The sequence below is a fragment of the Gossypium raimondii genome, chromosome 10, assembly GCF_025698545.1.
Source record: "Gossypium raimondii isolate GPD5lz chromosome 10, ASM2569854v1, whole genome shotgun sequence".
Taxonomy (NCBI): Eukaryota; Viridiplantae; Streptophyta; class Magnoliopsida; order Malvales; family Malvaceae; genus Gossypium; species Gossypium raimondii.
In genome coordinates, this window is record NC_068574.1 from 61,428,564 (window position 1) to 61,440,637 (window position 12,074).

At 30.8% G+C, this 12,074-nt stretch overlaps 1 protein-coding gene across 4 annotated transcripts; it reads left to right on the top strand.

The window, feature by feature from the left end:
* Positions 1-368: 368 nt before the first annotated feature.
* Positions 369-6,720, top strand: LOC105776432 (cytosolic endo-beta-N-acetylglucosaminidase 1). Of its 4 annotated transcripts, none has more exons than XM_052622599.1 (10): positions 369-856; positions 2,696-2,833; positions 3,479-3,588; positions 3,955-4,174; positions 4,798-4,910; positions 5,098-5,179; positions 5,310-5,390; positions 5,483-5,538; positions 5,600-5,762; positions 5,862-6,720. In XM_052622599.1, the coding sequence occupies exons 1-10, from the start codon at positions 470-472 to the stop codon at positions 6,606-6,608; spliced, it is 2,097 nt and encodes a 698-aa protein (XP_052478559.1). In that variant the 5' UTR covers positions 369-469; the 3' UTR covers positions 6,609-6,720. The 4 variants fall into 4 exon arrangements, with proteins under 4 accessions (XP_052478559.1, XP_012454528.1, XP_052478561.1 ...); XM_012599074.2 differs by having other exon boundaries at positions 5,627-5,762; XM_052622601.1 differs by lacking the exon at positions 3,479-3,588 and having other exon boundaries at positions 2,696-2,871.
* The last annotated feature ends 5,354 nt before the right edge of the window (positions 6,721-12,074 follow it).

A 12,074-nucleotide genomic window follows, 5' to 3' on the forward strand; every position in this document is an offset into this window, starting at 1 on the left:
AATCCGACCAAAATAAAGACAACCAAAGCTTTAAAAATAAGTTAAATAGAGGTAAAAGTACTATAGAGACACCTGTATTAAAAGTTAAATTACACTTTGCGTCATTTATTAAAAAAATAAGTAAATTAGTCTTTGTACATTAAATCAAAGACCAAACTAGTTTTTAACAATCAAAATGGATTGAAAATTTTAACAGAATGACCAGTTTATTCTTTGATCTAACATATAACAATCAATTTACTATTTTTTTAAGTAAAAGGAGCAAAATGCAATTTTACTCTTAATATAGGGAGCTACATAGTAATTTAACCCAAACTTCACGTCATGTCTCAATAAGTCAATTGCTAGTCTTCTTACATTGTAATCCACAAAAAGAAAATTCCAACATACTTTCCTCCACAATTCTGAATTCTCCTCCACTCTTAAACTCATCGAAAAGAAAACCCTCATCGGAGAACCCAAAAATAACATGTCCGGCCAACCGAACGATCAAAAATCCGACCCGACACCACCACCTTTCGATCCATCAAAGCCGTCCGTTCCCATCTCTTATCCAATCAAGACCCTTGAAGACCTTGAAAATGGTTCTTACTACAAGTCTTTTCATTACCCCTTTAATAAAAGCAGTGTTCCTTTACGACCAAACACAGGTTTGGCTCAAAGGCCTAGGGTTTTGGTTTGCCATGATATGCAAGGTGGTTACGTGGACGACAAGTGGATCCAAGGTGGCGAAAATTCCGGTGCTTATGCCATATGGCACTGGTATTTGATCGATGTGTTTGTTTACTTTTCTCATTATTTGGTTACTTTGCCTCCACCTTGTTGGACCAATACTGCTCATACACATGGAGTTAAGGTTAGTTAATGTAATAAATATTATTTAAATAATTTTAAAGCATAAAAAGTAGGATGATGTTCATTTGATTGAAAAGTATGATGATTTTTATTTTTAGGATAAATTATATTTAAAGTCGTTAAATTATTAGTAAGTTTATGTTTTGGTCACTCAATTTCAAAAAGTTGCAAAATGGTCACTAAACTATTCGAAAATTTTTATTTAAATCACTATTTTGTTAAATCTGTTGATATATGACCTTCTTCGTTCTCATCTCTGGCACCAATCGAAAGGGTAAACATCCCCTCCACTTCTACAGTTTAGTTTTTTTTTTTTTTGGTGAAACAACTTTGAATGTCAATAATCTACAAACCAAATTCCAAACAACTTTTTTTAATCGATCTCCAACACCGACAATCAGATCAGCTTGGATTTGAGATATGTTATACTACTTGTGAATGGGTATTGTTCTATCGTACCAGTCTTCGAATCGTCACTTAAACTCGTGATGGGACTTTTAAAAAAAAGACTTAACAATCCGGTGACTTAAATGAAAACATTCGAATAGTTCAGTAACTATTTTGTAACTTTTTGAAGTTAAATAACCAAATTAAAACTTACAAATAGTTTAGTGACCTTAGGCATGGTTTACTCTTATTATTATAAAAATTGATTTTTTTATGTTTAAATTATTGTGCTTTAAATGATCAAATATCTTTATATGCATCATTGGGTTTTAAATTGAGTACTACAAAAAAATCAAATTACATAATGTGTAAATGTTGATGATTAAATGTTTAAGAATCAAGACTAAATTGATACATGTATAAATGTTAAAGGGTTAAAATTGCTATTATGCCAATTTTAAAAGCTAACACCTTTCCACGAGCCATCTAATAACTGGTAACCAGAAAAAAATGTAAAATTAAATAGTTGAGTAATCATTTTGTAACTTTTCATAATTGGGTGACAAAAAAAGCTTACCAGTAATTGGTTGACTATTGGTATATTTTACCCTTAAGACACATGTCTCTTTGTAAATTATGATTTTGGTCTTTATGTTTGAATATGAGATTTAGTGAATTTGGTATAATTTAATCTCTTTGATTTTATAATGTCATTAGTTAATCCAAATACTTAATACCGTTAATTATATCATTAACGTATTGACATTATCTTGACTTGTATGAAGTGGTGATTCAAACCGTGTTACTCTTATCCCGTACCCCAATATAAAAAAACATACTAATGAAAAATCTATTGTGTTAAAATTCAAGGAAAAATCTACGTTAGCATTTTAACAAAAATAATTAATTGTATCATTTGGACTTACTAATGAAATTATAAAGGCATAATTATGAATTTCACCTCTCTATGAAAATAAAAAAGTTAGTCACTTTACTTTAATTTACCAGATTTTGATGCTTATACTTTATGAAAGCTGAGAGATTAGTCCAGTTGTTGGTAAATACATCAACTTGGACTTCTAATTTTTGCTAACTTGTTACATATAAATTGTTGAACTGCTGATTTTCTCCCTCTAATTTTGTGCATATAAATGATTGAAATGCTAATTTTCGGGTTAACAACTTAAAGACAAAGAGTTGACAACGAAATTTTAACAATTAAGTAGAGGGACTAATTCAATTTTTCTAAAGTAGAGAGATGAAATTCATAGTTAGACTCATTATGAAAGTAAAAGTACCAAATTATGCAAATTTAAATATAGAAAAGGGACCAAAATCAGAATTTGACCTTTTTATTGTAGTTGGAAAACCTTGTTCATTGTTTTTGGATCATGGTGTGTGCTAAGACACTAACGGAAACATGTCCATATATTGTTTTTCTTTGGAAACTAAGGTATTAGGGACATTCATTGTTGAAGGAGAAGAAGGGACAGCTACTTGCAATAAAATGCTTTCAACAAAGGAATCTGCTCACAAATATGCTCAACTCTTAGTAGAGCTTGCTGTTGCTTTGGGCTTTGATGGATGGCTGGTACACAACATGCTACTCATTCAGTCCCAATCTCAAAGGTAAAAAAGGCCTCTCCAACCTCTCTCAATTTTGAAGTTGAGCAAATTGGTCCCTCTCAAAACAATCGGGGTTATTTAATCCCTATAAATTTTAAAATTGAGCAATTAAGGACAATTAATCATAGGGTTAATGTTTTCCGCCAATTGTACAAGTATTTTTAGTTAGTATAATAACAAGTATTTTCTGCCAATATTTATATGTTTTATTTTTTTAGAGAGTTTGGTTCTAAAAGAATTCAACATATTCAGCCTCAACATTTACAAATTTACAAAAAAAAAAATTACAGACAAAACTTGTTAAATCATGACCAAGTTGACAGTATGTGTAAATTATAAGAGCTAAATTTGTTATCTACCAATCAAATTTATGTACAAATGACAAAAAGCATTAACTTCGTGAGTAATTGTCCTTAGTTACTCACTTTTGAAATTGACGTGATTTAAATTGTCTTGATTTTTTTAGAGGAACTAATTTACTTAATATTGAAATTGAGAGGGATGAAGAGGTTTTTTTTACCAATGTCAAGCATGTTCACTTTTTTTCCGACAAGACAAGATAAAATTCAGAAAATGTTTAATAATGTTGATTTCAATGCTTTACTTGCAGCTCAACATGGAGGTTGACCTTGCCATTAGCCAAATCCCCAATCTCAAAGAATTTGTTAGCTATTTAACGCAGACAATGCACTCCTCGGTTCCTGGTTCTTTAGTTATATGGTTAGTAAATCGGGTTTAAGCCGTGACGGATTTAGAAATACGATTTAGGGGAGTAATGGTGAAGTTAGAAATTTTTTTGGGCACCAGAATTAAATTATATATTTTTATGATAGTAAAAATATAATTTTAATATTTTAATAGTCTATATCTTTATAATTTTTAGAGGATTAAATCAATTTTTTATAATTTTGGGGGTCAAAGTGTAATTTTACCATTACTAATTTAAAATTTTATAAATTATAAAGAACTTAAATGAAAATTTTTCCATTTTAAGGGGTTAAGGCCCTATCAATTCCTCTAGATCCACTCCTAGATTTAAGGTTTGCGGTTTAGGTGTTTGTTTTTATTTGCGGTGTTGTTTTTCAGGTATGATAGTGTTACAATTGATGGAACACTTAGTTGGCAAAATCAGTTGAATGAAGAGAATAAACCTTTTTTCGATATTAGTGATGGAATCTTCGTTAACTATTTTTGGGAAGAGGACGGTCCAAAGTTATCTGCAACGGTTGCCGGCGATAGAAAGCTCGATGTTTACATGGGGATTGATGTATTCGGAAGAGGAACATACGGTGGCGGGCAATGGACGGTATGTTTCATGCTAATGATAATCTTTTATGGGTAAACTATACTAGTAGTCACTCAACTATTAGTAAATTTATTTTTTGGTCATCTAACTATTCAATTTTAATTTTGTTGGTCACCTACTGACTAGCGATGGTATTCTTAAAAATTGGCATAATAGCAAATTTAACTCTCAACATTTATAAATTATATCAAATTAGTCTTGATTTTAAAAATTTTAAGCTGTTTCTTTTTCTTTTCTTTTCTTTTTTTATATTTACAATCAAATTTAGCTGATAATTTGTTTTTAGCCTTTTACATGAAAGAGCCACAAAGAAAAACAAACTTGTTAAAAGACTAAATTATATAATGCATAAATGTTGAGGGTTAATTTTTTTTAGAATCAAGACTAAATTGATACAATATATAAATGTTTGTGAATTAAAGTTGCTATTATACTAATTTAAAAGCTACCATTGTTAGCCCACTGGTGACCAAAAAAGACAAAATTGAATAGGTGAGTGACCATTTTGTAACTTTTCTTAATTGGTTGATAAGAAATTACTAATAGTTGAGCGATTATTAGTGTAATTTACCGATCTTTTATTGTCTCATTCCAAACTTTATATGATAATTGTCCTTTGACAGACGAATGTTGCACTTGATGTGATAAAAAAGGATGATGTCTCGGCTGCGATATTCGCTCCGGGATGGGTTTATGAAACGAAACAACCACCCGATTTTCAGACCGCTCAAAACCGGTAACGGACTTAATTCGTTTATCAAATGTCCTGATGTATTCAGCTCGATGTGGTTGCAATAGCACCATCCAGTACTTGCTTTATTTTCTTTTACGATTTGGACCATCATCGGGTCCTTCGCTTAAAAAACAGAGAAGCATGATACATTTTCGAGTTATCTTCATTATGAACAATTTGGTTTTCGCAGTTGGTGGAGTCTGGTTGAGAAATCATGGGGGATCGTCCAAAATTATCCTAAAACACTACCGTTCTATTCGAATTTCGACCAGGTAACAACTATCTCGTAGTCTTTGTTGTTATTTTGTTACGTCTCGTGCACGTAACAAAATAATCAACTCATCGAATATCTAGCATGACGGGCATATACGCATCCAATGACCGCTGTTTAAAATTGTTCAGGGCCGTGGTAATCATATTTCCGTTGACGGAGCACAAGTATTAAGCACTCAATGGAATAACATTTCTTCACAAACATTTCAGGTTTATCGCTTTGCTTGTCGGTTTGGATCTAAGTTGCTTTTTTATAGAAAAAAGTGTACTTACTTGCATGTTACGTTACCTTCTTGTTTCAGCCTTTCCTGGAGTATGTTGATGATTCCACCTCAAAAACAATTGAAGTTCGTGTTGAGTAAGTTCGCATGATTTATTGTATACCAAACGATTCGATTGTGTTTATATAATGTTCAAAGGTCTATGAATTGGTTCATGAATGGTAGTTTTAAGGAAGCGTCGTTTAACGGAGGTGGAAACATAACATTTAAAGGAACTCTCGAAGCCGGCGCCTCATTCTCAACCAGACTCTTCTCAGGACAACTTCTTATGGGTCCGTTACCGATTTACTTCACATATTCTGTAAGCTATCTCGACTTACTACTTTACATCATAACCAAATATTTTCGAAATCAAACATTGTGATCGCTAACGAATAGTGTTCAATAACCCCCGCTTTAGGTAAACTCTGAAGGTAATTCTCAATTGGGCCTTTCTCTTGAATTATCTTCTGAAACGGAAGGAAAAAAGAAGTTGTTTCTTGCATCCCAAGGAACAAACCAATTCTCGAGTGAAGTCCTCATGCCACGACGACTTACAACGCCGGACAATGCTCCAGGATGGGTTATGCAAGAGGTCAGCATTGCAATGAACGGATACACATTAACAGAAATCCACGCCGTATGCTACAAACAACAACCCGAAATCACAAACACAACTGAATACTTTGCTGTGCTCGGAGACATTAAGATTTCAACTTCGAGCAAGAATACCGAATTCCCTCCATCTACTTCTTGGATCGTCAACGGCCAAGACATAGAATGGGGAACATCTCAAGGTTCCAAAACACTTAGTCTTAAGATCAGCTGGAAACCGGAAGATGAAAAGGGTCCTCTTTTCCCAAAGTACAATATCTACGTTGAGAAATTATCGAAACAATCGATTCGAACATTGAAAGGAACGCTAGAAAGCGTTAGAGAGTACATCGGAGTAGCACACATAGAAGCCTTCTATGTGTCTCAACTTGTCATCCCTTCGGATACTTCGAGTCTCAAGTTTATTATTCAAGTTTGCAATGTTGACGGTGCCAGCCAAAATCTCGACGACGCTCCATTTTTTCAACTCGATGTTCAAAGCTCGACGAACATATTATCACTTCTGTTCGGTTGCCTTCCTTCCTTGGTGAAGAACATCATAGCTTATCTATGAATGTAAGCCAATCTATTATGATAATAAATTCAGGATGAATATCAAAACTATACATGAACTTTAATTTAATGTGTAATGTCATATATGAAATTTCATTTTGTGGGATTTTATATATGAATTTTTATTTGATTCAATTTTCATAGATCACTAACAACATTAATATAGAATTATCACCATTTTACGTTGATATATTGCATACACAAAATTAAAGATTTATGTATCAAATTACACATTGGACCAAAGTTCATCTATAAATTTGATATTGATCCCAATAAATTCATTAACTTCATCAAACCATGTTAAAATTGGTCAAGTTCTAATTTTGGTCCTCTATTATGATCAAATTTAAAATTTAGTCATCATGATTTATTTTTTATTTTGATTCATCTACTTTTATAATATCATTAATGATTAATCAAAATAGTTAACGATTAAATTGTTAATGTAGTTATTTTAAGAACATTTTTCTCATCATGACATTGGACTGAGTATTTTTAAAAAAATTACATCAAGAATTTAATCGGAATAATTAACGATGTTAACTATTTAAAGTATGAAATTATTAAAATTAACGATTAAATTGTTAATGTAGTTATTTTATGAACATTTTTCTCATCATGACATATGGGACTGAGTATTTAAAAAATCAACATCAAGAATTTAATTGAAATAATTAAATGTTAACTATTTAAAGTATGAAATTATTAAAATGGATAATTAAATTATTTTAAATTAAAATATAGGGATTAAATCAAGGTAGTCAGTATCGTACTGGTTGATGTACTGTTTTTGTCCTGATACTTGTATGTACTATTACCGGTATGTTTCGGTATACCGTTTTGAATTTATTGATGTTTTAAATATTTTTCATAAATAGAGAGTTTAATTTTAGTTTCTTAATAAATTATATATACATTTAAATAATTTTCACATATTTATTTAAAATCTAATTTTAGTTTCTCAATTAAATTATATATTATTTTGATCAAAAAATAAATCATATGATATATATACATACAAATATATCTCAATTACATCCATATAAATATATTTATATGTAAGTATAAATTATAAAATTAATAATTAGGTTCAATAATTTAATTTAATTACTATTAATTTTAAATGTAATTATTAAAAAATAAAATGGTTAATACAAAATACATTGGAATGATCGGAACACACCGAAATTTTGACCAAAATGGAACATTGACTATTTGGTACCGGTTTATGACCAGAACGGTATGGTCGCAACTACCATGGATTAAATGTTGATTAAGCCTTAACTCAGTAGGCATCATTGCTATTGCAATAACCAATAGGACGTGAGTTTGAGCGCGACTAAATTCTTCTTTTCCTCCAATTTAAGGGTAGAAGTAGACTTTGTATAAAGAAAAAGTATAAGGATTAGATCACAAATTTGAGTGTAATGAAGGGACCAAAACTACAATTTGACCTTAAAAACTTAATACATTTTGCAAAATTCAAAGAAACAAGTTTGAGAAAATATGAATAAAGTGTGAAATATTGCACAAAAATCAATGAAGAACGTTGGGTGCAATGATGGATAATGAATGATTGACTTAAGAATGTCAAAAAATGGAATATTAATAGTCAATTTACTTATTATTGATAAATTATATTATTAAAAGACTAAATCAAATCAAATTTTAATTAATTAAAAAACTTCATATATAGTCAATTGAGTCTTAGTTCGATTGATATGGGTATTGTTGTTAATGCAGAAGGACGTAGATTCGAGTACGCTAAAGCACATTATCTTCCTATTTATGTGTTGAGAGGGACTATTTGTAATTCTGTAAAAAAAAAGAACAGATATGATCAGAACCTATAATAAGGTTGTTCAAAAAAAACTCATGAGCTAGATGACTCGTCCAACCTACTTTGGCCATGCTTGGTGTTATATTTTTCAATCTCGAGTTGGCTCAGTTTATAAATAATAAAAAATATAAAAAATAATTTATATATTTATATATTTTCTAATTAAATTTAAAATGAATCACTTTTACCCTTGAATTTCTACATTGTGGGCTAAATCCTATTTGATGTGAACTAATCTCCTTTTAGATTCTCTTTTAGATTCTCACCTAAACGAACTAATCTCCTTTTTCACCCACCGACATACATCACCAAAAAATTCACCATCATTTCACTTTGATAATATAATCATTACAACTCTCCATGGTTAAAATAACATACATTTTTGTTATTACATGTAAAATTTATCGGATATTATCTTTTAAAGATGATTATATGAATCAATCGAGATGATATTAAACTTTGACTGGTTTCGTTGTTAATGATCACACTAAAAATATCAAGATATTCTCTTCTTCTGTCTTAAAAATTTGTTCATAAAATCATATATTAGTTGAGTAAAGTAAAAAAAATGGAACCAAAATTAAATTATAAATTTTTGAAAGATCAATTTTAATTTTAAATAGACTAAAGAACAATTTTTCCATATAGGATATCGGATTTTTTGAATTTGCCTATTGGCATTGGAAAACAATAATACTTAAAAAGCTAATGAGGTCTTGATCGTCTTGGTAAGATTGATGCTTCATATGAGATCTTGAGTGTTTTGTGAAAGAAAAATCATGTTTGGGTTTTTCTCAAATATATTATTGATAGTTAGTTGTTGAAATAATTATTTAATTCAGTAATTGTAATGATTAATTCTGTTTAGAACGATGATATAGTTTTGTTGAGGGGAGTTTGACTCATTTGAGAGAAATCTTCCAAGTGTTGTTCGTCGATAGTCAATAAATTTCTTAACGGATCAATATTATCTCCAGTTAGGATTTTGTCCCTTAACTTTACAGAAAACCTAAGTGTCTGGAATTCAACAAAACAGAGACAATACTAACTTAATAAAAAATCCACCAACTCTTAACAGTTGAAACTTAAAAACTTTTTTGAAAAAAATTAGATGTGAATTCAAAAACTAAACAATAAATGCTTACAATTGAGTTGATTAATATATTTTACCAAAAGAAAAACAAAAATTTCACTCTGGTTCTAATTTCAATCATGGAGGTGATTCCAAGTACTTTGAATTTTATTTGGTTGGTGCATAGAATATATGTTATTATTAAAAAATGAAATTATCACTCATGCTCCGAAACTTAAAATCATAACTTTAATATGAAAGCTTGCTTTCATATTTCATAATCATTTAATCATTGAACTAAGATAGAAAAGTTATTTAAAAGGTTATATGTTATTTAGTATTTGAGTTTGATTTTAATATTTAATTTAGTATTTAGTAGATGAAATTTCGCAATGAAATTTATCTTTGGCTGTGAGAACACAGCAAATACCCTGCAGATGAAATCTGCCTCTGACTGTGGATGCACAACAAATGTCCCGCAGATGGAATCAGTCTCTAGTTGTGGATACATAGTAAATTTGTAGATAAACTATCAATCTTCCTCCATACATATCATCCCACCTCTTTCAATGTAATGTGGCATACTTATAAGAGATCACTATGATAGCAATTAATATACTTATAGTAGATCAATACGATAACAATTATTATGCTTATACTAATTCAATTCAGTAGCGTGAGACATGCTTTATCATATGTTCGGTTTAAAGGTAACATAAGGCATGCTAATCCTACAATCCGTAATACAGATGCAACAAACATATATTATTCTCATATCATGCATATACAGTAATAATACAAACATTCAAATCATAATTGCAATACTCATATTATCAGGGGTTTAATTGCGAGAAATAGAACTCTAAAAATACTTCAGGGATTAAATTGAACAAATCATAAAATTATGGGTGAAACTGTAAAGAATGGGTCACACAATCACGTGGTCAAGTTGTGTGAGAGGCTATAGGCTGTGTTGAAGGGTTACACGACCATGTAACAGACTGTGACTGTATGACAAATGCAAAAATTAACCTACAGGGGAGACACGGCGGTGTGGCAAGCCATGTGAGATTCTAACTAGCCTAGGGTTTCAGAGGTACATGGCCGTGTGGTCCACACACTTGTGTGACAGACTGTGTGGCTCTAATCCTAGTTACGGTTTGCCCCGATTTACTTGTAAAAGAACAGACACCTTTCACCGAAAGCTCGATCGACGTTCCTCGCGATCAAATCTGATCCGACGCACTTAAAACAAGTATTCAAATGATATTTATACACAAGTTAACATTGAACATCAAGATTCAACAAGATTAATGGAAGATTTCGACAAGAATCGCAAAAGGTCGTGATTGGATTAAAAAATTAACGTGGATCGACGCTATTGCAAAATTTACACGTTCTACAAATTGAAAAGAATGTACTTACTAATCTTGGATGAAAAGAATTGGATGCTATCAATGGCGTAGTCGACAATCGGTAGGGAAATTTATTCGAACGAGAATTGGTTTTGATTCGAGAAGCAAAAATAGTTTCAACAATGGAGAGAAAATATTATGCAAAAAAGAATATGAAAAAGAAAAGGGCGAAGAAATAGGGAAAATGAAGCAAAATTATGTTTGGTTTGGAAAAGAAAGCAAGAATTCAAATGTAATTAGGAAAAAGAGCTAAATATAGGTGCTCATATTGTATGGGCTTTTAGTTTAATGTTTCTATTCAGCCGACGTGGTTATTGGCAAGAACTTATTGAATCCATTGTTTGGGCTCATAATAAATTAAAAGTTGCTCCTGTTACTCAGCCTAGAGCCTTGAGCATTGTACAAGGACGTGTTGTAGGGGTAACCCATTACCTTCTGGGTGGAATTGCCACAACATGGGCATTCTTCTTAGCAAGAATTATTGCAGTAGGATAATGGCTAAGAGGATTTGAAAGGCATTATGGCATTAAGATTTCCAAGGTTTAGCCAAGGATTAGGCTCAGGACCCGTCGTATTTGGTTTGGTATTGCTACCGTGCATGACTTCGAAAGTCATGAAGATATTACTGAGGAACATCTTTATCAGAATATTTTTGCTTCTCACTTCAGGCAATTAGCAATAATTTTTCAAATGGGAGAAGAGTGGCTTGAACTTAAAACCTCTAGAAAAGACACTAATTACTTAACCACCAAGCCTAATTCATTTCTTAATTAATTATTTCAATTAACCCTCTATATTTTGGGGTGTGAAATACTTAATTGAAACAAAAAAAAATCATGCTAATTCCATGACTTACACAAGAGGAAAAGAGGGACTATAATTTAAAAATTAAACACTATTTTAAAAAAGGAACAAAACCCTATAAATAAATAAATAATAGAAATATAAACATTCATTTTATAAATAGTAACAACAAAATTAAATATTTAAATTAGTTTAAATCCAGTTTAAACGGCTTTCGTTTTTGCACCAGTTCAATTTTTTTATGGGATTGATTGAACTAATTAGACCATCAATTTTAATTTAATCGACCAGTTCAATCTAATTCTAATAATCATAATTTCATCAAAAAATTTAGAA

Coding starts and splice junctions, on each gene's coding strand:
- LOC105776432 (XM_052622599.1), top strand. CDS start 470: ATGTCCGGCCAACCGAACGATCAAAAATCCGACCCGACACCACCACCT. Junction 3,589..3,954: donor CCTGGTTCTTTAGTTATATG/GTTAGTAAATCG, acceptor GTTGTTTTTCAG/GTATGATAGTGTTACAATTG. Junction 5,763..5,861: donor CGATTTACTTCACATATTCT/GTAAGCTATCTC, acceptor CCCCCGCTTTAG/GTAAACTCTGAAGGTAATTC.